The 14641-nt window shown below is 56.7% G+C and overlaps 6 protein-coding genes across 6 annotated transcripts; 4 read left to right on the forward strand and 2 right to left on the reverse strand.

The window, feature by feature from the left end:
• Positions 1 to 292: 292 nt before the first annotated feature.
• HETIRDRAFT_328732 (uncharacterized protein) lies at positions 293 to 5202 on the forward strand (the record flags this gene model as incomplete). The annotated part of the gene is made up of 13 exons (XM_009552986.1): positions 293 to 595; positions 664 to 742; positions 803 to 950; positions 1021 to 1390; positions 1448 to 1469; positions 1577 to 2094; positions 2473 to 2670; positions 2752 to 3343; positions 3412 to 4175; positions 4277 to 4623; positions 4708 to 4765; positions 4852 to 4928; positions 5001 to 5202. The coding sequence occupies 13 exons, from the start codon at positions 293 to 295 to the stop codon at positions 5200 to 5202; spliced, it is 3678 nt and encodes a 1225-aa protein (XP_009551281.1).
• A 466-nt stretch (positions 5203 to 5668) lies between these two features.
• HETIRDRAFT_242364 (uncharacterized protein) lies at positions 5669 to 6617 on the forward strand (the record flags this gene model as incomplete). The annotated part of the gene is made up of 7 exons (XM_009552987.1): positions 5669 to 5722; positions 5775 to 5878; positions 5938 to 6037; positions 6090 to 6125; positions 6179 to 6219; positions 6274 to 6445; positions 6504 to 6617. Coding segments are annotated over 7 exons (621 nt in total), but the record flags the coding sequence as incomplete, so codon positions are not given.
• Positions 6618 to 8085: 1468 nt separating this feature from the next.
• HETIRDRAFT_148025 (uncharacterized protein) lies at positions 8086 to 9242 on the reverse strand (the record flags this gene model as incomplete). Its single annotated transcript, XM_009552988.1, has 6 exons — positions 9138 to 9242; positions 9019 to 9083; positions 8776 to 8968; positions 8580 to 8710; positions 8469 to 8511; positions 8086 to 8355 (listed from the first exon to the last, which is right to left on the reverse strand). Coding segments are annotated over exons 1-6 (795 nt in total), but the record flags the coding sequence as incomplete, so codon positions are not given.
• Positions 9243 to 10334: 1092 nt separating this feature from the next.
• On the forward strand, positions 10335 to 11875 carry HETIRDRAFT_480460 (uncharacterized protein; the record flags this gene model as incomplete). Its single annotated transcript, XM_009552989.1, has 2 exons — positions 10335 to 10514; positions 10567 to 11875. 2 exons carry the CDS (start codon positions 10335 to 10337, stop codon positions 11848 to 11850), a joined length of 1464 nt encoding a protein of 487 aa, XP_009551284.1. The 3' UTR covers positions 11851 to 11875.
• HETIRDRAFT_411803 (Metallo peptidase M48) lies at positions 11849 to 13645 on the reverse strand. The gene is made up of 9 exons (XM_009552990.1): positions 13300 to 13645; positions 13169 to 13235; positions 12786 to 13107; positions 12656 to 12730; positions 12578 to 12592; positions 12375 to 12521; positions 12258 to 12318; positions 12106 to 12199; positions 11849 to 12051 (listed from the first exon to the last, which is right to left on the reverse strand). Exons 1-9 carry the CDS (start codon positions 13575 to 13577, stop codon positions 11941 to 11943), a joined length of 1170 nt encoding a protein of 389 aa, XP_009551285.1. The 5' UTR covers positions 13578 to 13645; the 3' UTR covers positions 11849 to 11940.
• A 262-nt stretch (positions 13646 to 13907) lies between these two features.
• Positions 13908 to 14613, forward strand: HETIRDRAFT_327993 (uncharacterized protein; the record flags this gene model as incomplete). Its single annotated transcript, XM_009552991.1, has 2 exons — positions 13908 to 14407; positions 14466 to 14613. 2 exons carry the CDS (start codon positions 13908 to 13910, stop codon positions 14611 to 14613), a joined length of 648 nt encoding a protein of 215 aa, XP_009551286.1.
• Between the last annotated feature and the right edge of the window lie 28 nt (positions 14614 to 14641).

Raw genomic sequence — 14641 nt, forward strand, 5'->3', positions numbered from 1 at the left:
GCCGCCCACAGAGCCCGTCCCGCGGCTGCAGCTGCCCCCAATCCACACCCCGGCGTCCCCGCCCCGCTCCTCCGCCCCGCTCCTCCGCCCGTCCCCCGTCCAGCCCGCCCTGCCCCGCACACAGCCCGCACCCGCACCCGCACCCGCCACGCAGCACCCCCGCCACCGCCTCGGCGTCGCCTGCCTCGCCCTCGACCCCTCGACCCACCTCGTCGGCCGACACGCCCCCGAGGGCATCCTCTACACCGGCGGCCGCGACGGCCTCGTCATCGCCTGGGACCTCGCCGTCCCCATGCGCCCCCGCTCGCGCCCCCCGCAGGCCTTCTCCTCCTACTCCCCGCGTGTCGCCGGACGCTTCGCGCACCGCCGCTGGGACCTCCTCACGGGCTGGGGCGACGACGTCATCGACGAGGACGTCGAGGAGGAGGACGAGATACGCAGCGACGGCGATATCCTCGGCGACGTGAAAGGCAGCGGCAAGCGCCGCCGCCCGAGCGTGTCTGACGCCCAGGGCGCCGCCGACGCCCGCGCCGCTGCCGAGCTCAACTGGGAGATCGACCCCGCGCGATGGCAGGATCGCAAGGTGCGCACTCGCGTTCCCTGCGCTCGTCTCCATGTGATCCCGCCGGAGGGAGGCGCTGACCAGCGCCCGCGCGCGTGCAGCCGTCGCAGTTTCGCCAGTCTGCCCAGGCGCACACGGACTGGGTCAACGATATCCTTCTGTGTAACTACAATCAGACCGGTGCGTGCCCCGCTCCACCTGTCCCTTGCACGGTACCTGACTCGCACGCGCACGCGCTAGTCGTGTCCGCCTCTTCCGACGGCTCCGTCAAAGCCTGGAACCCGCACGCGTCCCAGCAGTCTCCCGGCTCCTCCTCCACGGCGGCGGCGGTCAGCGACCCCGTCACGGTGGGCACGCATCGCGACTACGTGCGCTGTCTCGCCCAGAGGTGCGTCCCTCCGCCCACTCGGCCGCCGTCGCGCACCGCTCACGCGCGCACGCCGGCCGTCCCCGCGCAGCCGCGAACAGAAATACATCGTCTCCGGGTCATTCGACCGCACCATCAAACTCTGGGACCTCTCCCGCTCCACCACCTCCCTCTCCTCCCTCTCCTCCACCTCCTCCTTGTCGTCCTCCTCGCCCTCGGCCTACGCCCCCGCCCCCGCGCGCGGCGCGGCCCCGCTCATGACGCTCAGCCCGCCGGACGCCGCGGGGCCCAAGGCGTCCGTGTACGCGCTCGCGGTCGACCCGCTCGGCCACACGATCGCCGCGGGCGGTCCGGAGCGCGTCGTGCGCCTGTGGGACCCGCGCGCGGGGAAGCGCATCGGGAAGCTCGTGGGGCACACGGATAATATACGCGCGATGGTCGTTTCGGAGGACGCGCGATACGTGAGTCCGGTCCCTGGGTCTTTGAGCATTGGGCGATGCTGATGTGTTTTGGGTTAGCTGTTGACTGCGTCTGCGGATGGTGAGTCGCGCGCCGCCACATTCCTCTCTTACTTCACTTCGTACTGAACACCCGCGCTCCTCCTCCTCCTCCTCCTCGCCGCCGCCGCCGCCGCCGCCCGCGCGCAGCCTCCATAAAACTCTGGTCCCTCGCCTCCCAGCGCTGCCTCCACACATTCATGCACCACACGGACTCGGTGTGGTCGCTCCACTCGACACACCCGTCCCTCGAGGTCTTCTACTCGGGCGACCGCTCGGGATACGTGTGCCGCGTCGACGTCGAGGGATGCGCGCAGATCGCGGAGGGCGAGTGCGTCGTGCTGTGTCGCGACGCGGATTCGGGGCCCGACGGCGGCTTCGATGGAGGCGCGGGCGGCTACGGCGGCGGCTATAGCGGCGGCAGCACCGACGGAGGTAGAGGAGGCGCGGGCGTGAACAAGATCGTGGCGATGGACGACGGGCTCGTGTGGACCGCCTCGGGAAGCTCGAGCCTCCGCCGCTGGCGCGCGCCCCCGCGCCGCGCGGTGCGCGCGGCCGCGATGGCGTTCGCGTTCGCGCCGGAACTGGAACAGGAGCACGAGCCCGATGTCGAGCCCGATGTCGATGTCGAGTGCTCTCCGGACCTCGATGTCGGCGCACACGCCGGGGTTCACGCTGGTGCTGGCACTGATGCTGATGCTGATGCTGATGTTGACGAGAGACCCGCCGCGCTGCCGATTGTGGCGTCGGGGACGCGCGCGCGGACGGGGACGGGGACGAAGGCGGGCGGCGTCCATCGCAAGTCGCGGAGTATGGATGCGTACCGCCCGCGCTCGCTGGCGCTCGAGAACGGCAGCGCGCTGCCTGCGCTGCCGTCGCCGCCGTCGACCCACTCGCCGTCAACGATCTCGATGCCAATGCCGGTGGGGCGCGCGCCGCCGAGACACGCATACACCGTCGGCGCTGCGTATCCCTCAGACGGGCACACGGGCTCGGGCTTCGGCTCGGCCTCGAGCGCGGGCGCGTGGTCCGGCGGGCACCCCGAGGGCGCGACGACGTGGTACGGGCTCCCGTTCGCGAGCCTCGTGCGCCTCGCGTCGCCACACGACGCCTTTGCGCCGTACTCGCCGCTCACGGGCGCAGGCGGTGCGGGCACGGGGGCGCGCGCGCGCGACGCGGACGTGGCGACGCTGTATTCGGCCGCGTCGGTGTTGTCGGTGCCGCGCGGGCCTGCGCCCGCGCTCGTGCACTCGCCGTTGCAGGCGGTGTTTCCTGCCACCGTGCAGACGCAGGGGTTGCGCTCGGCGAGCCCCGTGCAGAGCGAGGCGCTTGGTGCGCCACCATCGCCGCGCGGGGACTATGAGCACGAGCACGAGGAGGGGCACGGGGGCGAGGAGGGCTCGCCGCATGGGGCGGCGCGGCGGAGCGGGCGGGCGGAGTTCGAGCAGCGTGAGGTGTGCGGGGACGCGGTGCCGCTGTGCGGGGCGCCGGACGCGGTGATCGCGGGCGAGCGGGGGCTCGTGCGCGCGATCGTGCTGAACGACCGCGTGCACGCACTCACGGTGGACACGGCCACGGAGGTGCGGGTGTGGGATCTCGTTCGCGGGGTCTGTGTGGGTGCGTTTTTGAGGGAGGATCTGGACGGTGCGGATGGGGAGCGGGGCGGGAGCACGGCGAGTGGGGGGAGTGCGAGCGGGAGCGGCGTGGTCGGGCGGGAGCGGGAGCGGAGTCCAAGGGAGGCGTTGGAGATCGTGCGCGAGCGCATTGAGGGCGAGGCGGTGGTGATGCCGTGGTCGACGGTGGACACGAAAATCGGGGTGCTGACCGTGCACGTCGACGAGAAGTGCTTCGATGCAGAGCTCTACGCGGATGAGGTGAGAATCGGGAGCGACCGGCATTACGGCGAGGAGCATCGACGTGAGTCGCGGGCGTTTTTATCGTTTGGCGATCGGAGCGCTGACATCGCGTGTGGGGTGTCGCTGCAGTGAACCTCGGGCGCTGGGTGCTGCGCAACTTGTTCATCAACTTTATTCGCGAGGAGCAGCGCGCGTACACGCGCCGCGTTCGCGGGACCGACGGGTCGCAGCGCGGGGGCTCTCCGCCCCCCCTACCGCAGCACACTCATACCCATACCCATACTCACTCACACTCGCACGTGCACATGCACGGCACCGTGCCGCCCTCGCGACGCCGATCCTCCTCTACGTCGTCCAAGCAATCCGTATCCGCGCCCTCGCCCTCGCCCTCGCCCTCGCACACCGCCGTCTTCTCCTCGCCGACGCTCATCCCCGCCGTCACCCCCTCCATCCCCTGGAGTTCCAGCGCCTCGCCCCTCCTCACGCCCAAAATCCCGCTCTACCAGCCGCTCTCGCCAATCCAGCAGTCGCCCAGCGCCGCCTCCGCCCCTGCTAACGACGCCACCCCTGTCGCGGGCCACCGCCACGGGCACAGCAAGACGCAGACGGACGCGTCCACGACGCCCGTGGCGCACGCGCCGCACAAGGAGCAGCACGACTACTTCACCGTGCGCGTGCGCCGCCCGTCCGTGTCCTCCGGCGCCGCCGCGGTGGCCGACGTAGACGACTTCTCGGGGTGGGGCGGACCCGGAGGCAAGCTGACGGACGCGCCGGCGACGCCTACCGCGGGCGGCCTGATGGGCCGTCTGAAGAACATCGGGAAGATCAGCAAGCGGCCGCCGAGCGAGGCGGGCCCCGCGACGCCGCGGCCTACGACGAGCGGGACAGACCAGGTGCCGGTGGCGCCGGATACGACGGTACGTAGCGGTACCGCACATGTCTTCGTCGTGGTGTTTCCGTCTTCTGAGAGGCGGCGGTGCTGACGCTCGCACAGGATGTCCTCGCTCCAGGCCCGACGGTGCGGACACCGGCGCAGGCCGTGCTGGCCAGCGCGCTGAACCCGCCGACGTCGGCCGACAACCCGACGTTGCCGCTGAACCCGGCGATGCCGGTCATGGTGCAGGAGGAGGCCTCACCGGACTGGACCGTCGTCTACTTCGGGTCCGTGTCGAGCACGGGCGCGGACGTGCGCGCGCTGGAGGAGGCGCTGCCCGTGTGGCTGCTCGAGTTCTTGCTCCTGGGGAAGGCGCCCGCGCCACCGGTCACGAAGATCGGATTCGTGCTGCTGCCGTATCAGAGTAAGGAGCCGGACGCGGAGCGCTTGCCGGAGCTGCTGAACACGTAGGCGCTTTCCTCGTCGTGTCCGCGACCCGCATTCGAGTATTGCCTGCTCACGCGCGCTTTTATTTTTGCTTCGGCTTACAGGGCGCAGTCGAAGTTGACGGCGAGCCGGTTCTTGCGCGTGCGAAAGCTGACCGCACACGTACGTGCTCTCCTTTCCACGGCCCCTCTCTGTGTGACGACCGACGCCCGACGCGGTTTTTTTTCTTTTTCTTTTTTGCTTACCAGGTCCAAGACAAGATCGACAAGATGGCGGGCGGCCTGGGCGTCGCGTCTTCGGCGACCTCGCCCCGCACGTCCCCCCGGTCTTCGGCCGACACCCACCGGACGGCCTCCTCCTCGTCTCCCGCTAATGCCGCCGCCACCACCGCCGCGAGGGCGCGCGACGCGGACGGCGGCCACGCCAGGCCGCGGCCGGACGAGACGTGGGAGATCCTCTGCAACGACGTCGTGCTCCCGCTCGATATGACGCTCGCGGCCGTGCGCCAGTTCGTGTGGCGGCAGGCGGCGGAGCTGACGATGCATTACCGCCGGAAGCGGCAGGAGCCTGTGCCGCTAGGCTTGTCTCCGAACCTGTGATTGCATCTACTCGTCGAGGTCATGCTTGTTGTCGTGGTGATCTTTTTTTTTTATAAGTTATATGGAACCCGTGAATAGATTGTCTTAGTGTGTCATCTTTAATTTGTTACTCGCAGGCTGCAATATGGACATGTTTTGACCATGTTAGAGGTGTCACAGGTCACTCTCAACAACTTCAAATCCTGGGTTAAATAAGGACCATACTAAGAAACAAAAGTACGTGTTGCATTGCTCATTCGGATACGGGGAATCGAACCCCGAGCTGCCGCGCACAGTAATGAGAGGCGGCAATGTTAGCCGTTACACCATATCCGACATATCAAGATGTCTTCATCATGTACAAAGAGATGAGCTCCTCGAGTAATGGTGTCCCAGCAACATCAAGGAGACTGGCTCCAAATCATTCGAAACAAGGCAACGGATGGCTTCTATTTCGGCAGTGGATACGAGCACTAACAAGCCCAAGCCTCCCGTGGTTCAACCCGGGACAGGTAACAACATCATTATAAATCCTAGGCAAGTAAGTTCGATCCATGCTCTTTGTTTCATTCCCGAACTTCACAGCCAAACAGAGGTTGAATCCGGTCCTCGAGTGCATCCGGAATGTTGGAAAAGAGTTTGGCGAGATTTTGCCCGACTTCCAGGTAGGAAAGACGACTGGCGTGTTATTCCTCAGGTGAGCGCATGCGCGACCTCGAATGCTTGCATATATACGACTTATTGCTGCCTATATAGCCTACGGTACCATCGCCTTCATCCAGAGTACATCCACCAGCGAATTGAGGCCCTAGGGTACGCATACAATCTACGCATACTGCTGCTCATGTGTGATATCGTATGCGCTATCCTGCAATCCCGAGGGTCTAGAGATCCTGACAATGCCACAGACAGAACACCAAGGTCACATTCGAGAACTGACCAAAGTTTGTCTACTTCTATACTGAGCCAGAGCAGCCCTTCACAATAGTGTCTTCAGATGTGCATGATCAACAACATCACAATCATAGTCACATGGAGGTACGTCTCGTACTCGTCTCTTCGCCATCCCGAAACATATCCCAGATGCATCAGCGCGGACGAAGCTGGACAATACTTGTCGACTTTCAAGCAATTTGAGCGCAAGCCCCCGGATCTCATTCGTGAACGCGTCGAGCGCGAACCCAGCGCCATTATGCGTGCAGCGCTCACCGGCATCAGCAGGGTCAACAAGACCGACGTAGAGACCCTGCGCGCGTCTTTCGGCGTATGTTCAATCATGCATCCCCACCCGCTGTTGCAATTGTTCACTGCTCCTGATACAGAGCTTTGCGAATATATCCCGCGCGACGTCAGACGAACTCTCTCGCCTGCCGGGCTTCGGTCCTAAAAAGGTGGCGCGCATGAAAGATGCATTCAATCACCCTTTCCGCGACAGCACAGCTGGTGTCAAAGCGCGTGAGGCTCTTGGCACACGTGGGAGCCTTCTTCCACATACAACGCCCATCGACAATTCCACCGCGTCGCGTGAAAGTGGGAAGGGAAAAGAAAAAGCTAATGACACTGGAGACTACCCTCTCTCTTCATCACAGCTGAGTCGACGACCTGCGCGATCTCCAAGTCCAATCTGGGACATTGAACTCGATCTCAACTCCCCCTCTCCGCCCATCCCACGGTCCCCGTCAGAAGACCCATCTTCAGAACATAGACGCAAGCGTCAGGCAAGTCCAGTTTGGGGTATTGAACTCGACCTCAACGAAGAAGATTTGGAAGAAGTTGAACAAGCAAGTAAGCGGAGGAAAGAGTGACGCATATATCCTGATTCCTATTCGAAGGATTCATGCCGGATGATCCAAGTGCTTGGGGTGGAATTACTATGGATAATTTTTTGTTTCTAATGTGAATGCCAGAAAGTCTGCCGATACATCGAGTAAGAGATGTCATAGCTAGGTCCCGGTCACGCGAAACAAATATTAGAGTCGGTAGCTCCAAATTGGAGATACCATGCGTTTGGATGGGTGTCAACAATGCATAGAAATCGCGAGCTCAAATCGATAGGAACACCATGCGGGCTTGATAAGGAGGCGGTACAGCGTCCCACAAATTTCGTGGCGCCGCTCGCACAGGAGCTACATGCTGTGGTAGTTCCAGGTGCGCTCCTTCTGGAATCGAGGGCAGTACGGCATGGACCGGCGGGAAGGGTAAAGGATGAGGCTGATCGAAGGGGTGGATATCGGACATGGTTCGTGTCGGCGATGAGGCGGAAGCGTGGGTGGGGGAAGGGAAGTATCCCGGAAGAGGATCGGCATCGGAAGAGCCATCATGACGGGAGGGGTGGTTTGAAATATTTTCTGGAGACGGAACGCGCGTGACTGCGCCGGATCTACCCCCGCTGATCTCTTGGAAGTATTTTTGGGTTGTCATCAAGCCGGGCGAATGTCTAGAACTTGGGGTGCCAGAGCTCTCACCCCTATCATGTTCCGGGCCCCGATGAACGTCGATTCGATTTGACGAAAGCTGAAGAGGTGACTGGAGTGTGAAAGGACGTGCTCTCAGCCCATGATGAGTTCGCCTTCCTCTTTCACGCACTCGCCAAAGGCAGATGATCAGGAAGAGAAGAATAAGGCCAACGGAAATGGGAGGTGCTATGAGCATTGCTCTGGACCTGCTGAGTTTGTCGAAGTGAGCCGTTCAACTCCTCGCCACGCAAAAGTAAGTTCGAGGATAGCTACCTGGATTTCGAAGGTTGTCCACCTGCACTCTGCGCACCACTCGTACTAACCATCCACGGCACACGTCAGTAAATAAATAACTATACTGAACGAAGAGAGGTATTAACCTGTTCATTGCTGAGTATACTTCTGCGTGATCCATACGAATCGATGAAAGGCCTGATGCGCTTGCGTTCGTGTTCGTGCCATTACCATAGTCGAAGATGAGAAGCTGATGTGGGCCTTCAGAAAGGTTCGACGCAAAATAAATCAATTGAGAGCTATTGTTGGACGAGACTTGGTCTTGAGCGTCCGTCTGCTGTACCGGAATATCACTTGTGTTGTCTACATCCAGGGTTGATATCAGACTGTTTGAGATAAAACGCTGGGTCGCGGTATCATCAAGGATAATAGCAAAGGAGGATGGGTAAACGGAAGGTATGCCATAAAGTGCGATAGCCAATCCTTGAGTAGAATGCCGCCGATCAGCATATTACACGTAAATTCAGCTACATATAACAGTACCCTACGTTCAGGTCAGGACGTTAATATTGAAGGAAGGGAGAGGCTGAAACTGACTGTGAAATTAAAACGAAGTGTTGGGATGTCTAAGGAGCCTGAACTGATATCATCGCCAATTGAACATGAGAACAACCGAAAACTCGTCAAACGCGTTAGAAATGAACCTACCCGTCCTTGAGATCCGATGGCGCTGCCAAGCCATGTTGATTCGGAAGGTACGAGAATGACGAGCTTCCATTGTATGACTGGTCGACATCGACGCTGTCGCCGTCACTTGTAATTTCAGTCTCGAACACCAACTGGACAGGGACCACGTATAGTCGTTAGTGTATACAATAAATCGTCAAAAATAAGGATGGCGAACATGTGTGAACTTCAGAGTGTTTGCTAAATTGAATAGGCGCATAGTGTGCAAGTTGGTCTGAGATAAATTGGTAGCGCTATACAAGAGCATGGGCGTCTCGTGTGTGAATAGATCCTGGGATGTGAAGTTTGTAGCGCTATCATCCACCATTGCATTATACGCGCCAGAGACTGAGCTGAAGTTTCCATAGAGCCTAAAGTCTATTTAAGTACTAGTCGTTTCAAAACCTAATGGTGAGCGTACCATATAGCAGTTCCGAACCATTGGAAGGAGACGCTGGCATTGTCACTATCGGTAAAGTGATAGCTCTGAATCCAAAATCAGATGCCTTTTAGAAAGTTATCAGTAATCATCAGACATACCGATGACGCGAAGGCTGGGGATTCAAGCCACGCCTCATGAGGCGTGTAAGTCAGCAGTGGACTTCTATCATAAACGGTAGTGTTAATACGCATACTGTATGGTGGTAGAACGCGCGGAAGAAGCCCACATCCACGGATCGGAGGTAGTGAACCTGACCCATTCATATACGTTTCTTCTAGAGACTTGATGCTGTGCCGAATCATGAATGACGGACATCCATTCCGTCATGTCGGGAAAGATCAGATGACCTTGAAACAGTGATCAAGTGATATGGTGTCAGTGTGCGAAGTCTTGGGCGGTTAGCAAGTAGCACACTGTATGTAGTTGTGCATTGATCGAGGCTCATCTGAGTCCTTTACGCACGCTGGTCAAAAAATCATCAGAGATTTACAAGTAGAGCACGAAACATACATAGAAGCCCCCCGTTTTGTTGAATGTCTCCTCAGATGGATCTAGCACTCGATCTAGCAAAAGCATCTACCATAACACTCGCCAGACAACGTCCCTATAAGACCTCCGATGATGCTATCAGTTAGGATCCTTGATTCAGATGGCGAACCATGTGCTGTTTGACGTCGTGGCGCCCATCTGTGCACTGGTGAGCAGCTCGAAGTCGCTTTGATCCTGCACCGGCAGTGCACATCACTAGGTCCCATTTACTTCCCTCCCATAGGTTATATGCATGCGCAGCATGATCCCGCACGAATCAGGAAACTAGTTCCGAGGTCTCCGACTTCACTGGGTCGAGTCACTGCACACGTCAGTATGGCTTTGCCTCAGCCTGCAGTCCTTGACATAGTCGCGTATGCTGATGAACACCGTTGATACGATGTGAAAAGGACAGCTCATGCGTCATAGGCCGTGACGTTCTCGTAAAGAGCAGAAATTACGTCCAACAGCAATAAACAAAGACAAATAAGCTCCAAACGACAGGACTCATATCCGGTCAAACTTTGGCTCAATCCACTCGAGTCTCCGATTTTAGCATAATCGTCGATGGGTTGAAATGCGACAGGTATAGGTCTGTGTGTTGTGTCAGATAGATGTTTACATTCTCATCAAAAATCAGGATCAACGGACAATCAAATACTCGTACTCCGTACACGCGACGTTCTCGAGAACAAAACACTTATTATCGATATATTGATATATTATTGCAGGCTTCACAGCTTGCCGAAGCCAGGCCGAACATTGACATGATTCCTTTGAAGCTTGCTATCATAGGTGCTGGCCCATCCTCATTCTATGTTGCATCTCGCCTATTGTCTCTCTTTCCCCATGGATCTTCACAGCTAAAGATTCACATGTACGACCGTTTATGGGCGCCGCACGGACTAGTGCGCTACGGTGTCGCACCAGATCATCCGGAAGTCAAGGTATGTCAATGAGGATTCAGCACGGCGATCCTCTCACTGAATTGATAGAAAGAACTGCACACATAAATTTGACCAAGCTGCCGCAGACCCTCGACTACGATTCTTTGGAAACGTCAACATCGGCGCCTCTCCCCCACCGTCGATCCCGCACGCGCTTCACATCCCTCTATCATCCTTGCTGTCACACTACACTCACTTACTGTTTGCGACTGGCTGCACCGTGCCGACACTCCATCCCGCCCTCCCACCATCTAGCCATGTCATCCCAGCGTTATCTGTCGTTCATTGGTATACCCAACATCCCTCTCGTCCACCAGTACCAGCACTAGACCAAGTTTCACATGTTTCACTCATCGGTCAAGGCAACGTCTCTTTGGACGTTGCAAGGATGTTACTCACGTCACCCTCCATCCTTGAAAAGTATGACGTTCCTGAATCAGTCCTTGATGTTCTTCGACGGTCTACAGTCAAGCATATATCCATCATTGGTCGGCGCGGGCCCCTTCAGGCAGCTTTCACGACGAAAGAGCTTCGAGAAATGATGAACCTCACTGAAGCTTCTATGGTCCCTCTGGATCCGTCTCTGCTTGTTCCTCAGGAGAATGTGAAACCCACACGACAACAATCTCGCACCCTCCAATTGCTTGGAAAGGGTTCAGCCCTTGCTTATGGAACGACGCCGAAGACATGGTCATTAGATTTTTTCTGTTCACCCATTGGCATCACTCCATCCACCGACTCTACTTCATCCCGTTTGATGGTGGCACACACCGTCCTCGATAACTCTGGACGCGCCGTACCGACAGGTGCGATCTCAGCAATCGACACTGACCTTGTCATTACTGCATTAGGACACCATGCGGATCCATCTCAGACCTTCTACGACCCGACGCTGGGCCACATCCGCACAGCCTCAGGTCGGGTAATTGATGAAGCTGGACATGCTCGACGAAATGTTTACGCCTCTGGATGGGCCGCTATGGGGGCACATGGAGTGCTTGCTTCTACGATGATGGATGCATATGCAGTTGCAGACACCATCTTGTCCGATCATTTTTCTGGTACCACCCAGACGATGTCATCAACACCAGTACAATCGGACAGCCTGGAGTATGGTGATGATCTCATGGCTAAGGACGTTGACATCGAGAGCTTGCCGCGGGAGGTCGAAGACGGTATCAAAGAGAAGAAGGTGATGGAGTACAACGAATGGAAGGTCGTGGATGCAGAAGAAGTGAGAATAGGTCAGCTCAAGGGAAAAGAAAGGGAGCGAATGGAGTGGGAAGATGTTGGAGAGGTCATCAGCACCACATCACTATTGCATCGAGAAACATGAAATCCAATATCAAGTAGATTGCTGTAGATCGCTGAGTGGTGGGGTATTACATGCATGTCACCGAAAGGCAGATGAGGATCCACAGCCCGTCTAATATTTCGAAGACACAGATTTGAAGTTGGGTATATGATCCTGAAGATCGCCGCATGTTGAACTTGCTGCTTGCAGTGCATAGGCATTTGGGAGCTGCTCTATGAGCGACTGAAACAGTAGTGTAAGTTTTAGGATAACAATTAGTACAAGAAGGAAACGCACTCGAACTCGTGTTTGTGACATCGGGTGTGTGGACAAAAACTCTGTAGAGAAGTTTTTGCTGCTCTTCTCTAATTGATCAATGCGAACAAAAAACCTAGAGAACAAGACAAATTCGAGACGTGGAGGCGGATACGAACAATGGAGAAGCTCACTCTGGGGCTGCGCGAGGGTCGAAGCATGCTTTTGAGCTCAATCTCAGTCCAATGGCATCCGCTAGATACCGCCTGCGTTCTGAATTGAACATCATGGAGCAACATGCATCTACGTACCTTCGTGCTCCTGCTTTCGAGAATGTGGCAGCTCCATGAGGAGTGTGACGAGCATTGACGAGAGCGGGATCTGCAAGAAATCGAGAAGCATGGCTGCGGCGAAAACGATCTGTCCGTACGAGTACTTCTCAGCCACATGGCGAGCGACTGCGAGAATAGTGCAAGATCAAGATACGATCAATAGAGTCGCTATTATTACTTGCCTACGTGACCAATTTCTATGGGAAAGACAGTCAGACCGTGGTATACGCTTAATATCACGTATCAGGCACAACGCCTACCGTGGCCAAGCACAGCAGCGAGTCCATCCTTGGTGCCACAAACTGGAAGAATCCCAGTGAACACAACAATCGATCCTTATGAATAGACTGCCGTCATTCTCGGCGCTCAGAGAGAAAACAGTGGACTGGCCTGGAAATGCCATCGCGTTGGTAATCTTGTTGTCGCCTACAACAATCAAATTCCATTCCCTATGTGTCAATGCTTGAGAGCTTGAGCCTTTCTCTCTTTCTGTGTCAGGATCCCACAGGTCTTCCATCTGACTGAAAATCTCGACGGGCGCTGATTTCAGGTACTGTGGAGATTCTTGCCCAGTAGACCGCACATAGCCAAGGTTGTTCGCATCTAGGATCCGCGTGGTGATCTCATGAATCTCCTGAGTGACGGGATGGTTTGAGGGGAGGATGCGCCCCTTGTATGAAGCAAGGACTTGTTGGTAGGTCTTTTCTCCGAGCTATGACAAAGTATATGCGTGAGTTCGGAGGGTAACATGGGAAGAGTATCTGTGGCTGCACTTTTTTTTCAGACTCAGGGCTGACAGACATAAATCGCAATCTCCCCGTCTCTGGGACGCGTTCCAGACTGAGTGATGACACGCAGATTGTGAGAAGGACCATTAAAGATTACCAGACATTTCGGAGCGTACTGAAAGACAATATACAGGCCGGCACAACCTGCACCGACCGCAGCGAGGCGAGTTTCTAGAGAAACACTCCAAGATTTTTGTTCATCCGAGCTGCTAGAGAATCGACTGTAGCGTGCATGTTGCGGCGATGAAGAGGAGAACTGGTGGCTCGTGAGACGTATGGGACATCGAGGAAGTTGTTCTCGCGTTTGTAGTCGTGATGTGCCCTTAGCAGATACAGATCGTGAGGTAATCAAATAGACAGTACGAGCTGTTCTCTGCGAGAAGAGGGAGAACATCTGTCTATATGAAGGTTTCAGTGAAATACCTCACTTCTACCTCTGCGATGACGACGGTTCAGCACGAGTTCAGTGACATTTCGTGACATTATCTGTCACTCATCTCAATAACGTGCGCGCATGCCTTAGTGTAGGCACACCTTGACCATTTCAAGGTTAACTCCAACAACCTCAGGCAAGTAAGTAGGGGGAGCAGGCTCGTGCGAGTGAGTCGTAGCCATTTACAAAAATCATCTGGCACTCTGACGCCTCGGAAATGCTTAGATCCCCGATGATCACAGGCTAACACTGGTTCTCATTCATGACGATTTGAGTCATAAATTACCGTTCATGGTGTCAAGCACTCAATATCAATTCTTCAAGGATTGTCTCGCTCGTCGAATTATTTCCCAGTCTATCCCTACAGACTCAAATGAGGACACATCTCAATTAAATGAATTCTCATCCTTCCTTTCTCTCGAGGTCTGGCCATGTCTTCCATCCAGCATCTGCGAAGTCTCATTTGAAACTCGGGAAAGGCTTCCTGATCTTGACGCCATAACACTAGACAACATTCCTGTGCCCTTCTCCGACAGCCTCATCCTGTACGGGCTGTGCGATGACTGGGATGCGGCCAGGGAGTTTCTGCGAAAGGTTTTACTAGACTACGTTAAAGAGGCATGTGCCCCTCCACCTGTGTGGTCCGCTACGAGGACGATAGAATGTGAGATGTGCGAGCGCGAGATTCCCTTGACCTATCACCACCTCATACCTCGCTCGACTCATACCAAGGTGCTTAAGAAAAGATGGCACCCGGAGTCGATGCTGAATGCCGTTGCATGGCTGTGTCGGTGAGTGCATTGCTTCGAGTAAGCTTGTTCTCGAGAGCTCAAGATTTCTCCTACGTAGGCCCTGCCACAATGCAGTGCATCACGTCGCAACCAACGAAGAGCTAGCTCGCAGATTCTATACAATGCAACTGTTACTTGAGCGGGACGACCTGCAGAGATGGAGGCAATATGCTGCCAAACAACGATTTGGGGTAAAGCGGGGATAGCGAGGGGGGAAGAGATCTCAACGGACGC

The sequence above is a fragment of the Heterobasidion irregulare genome (genome assembly GCF_000320585.1).
Source record: "Heterobasidion irregulare TC 32-1 unplaced genomic scaffold scaffold_11, whole genome shotgun sequence".
NCBI classification, from domain to species: domain Eukaryota; kingdom Fungi; phylum Basidiomycota; class Agaricomycetes; order Russulales; family Bondarzewiaceae; genus Heterobasidion; species Heterobasidion irregulare.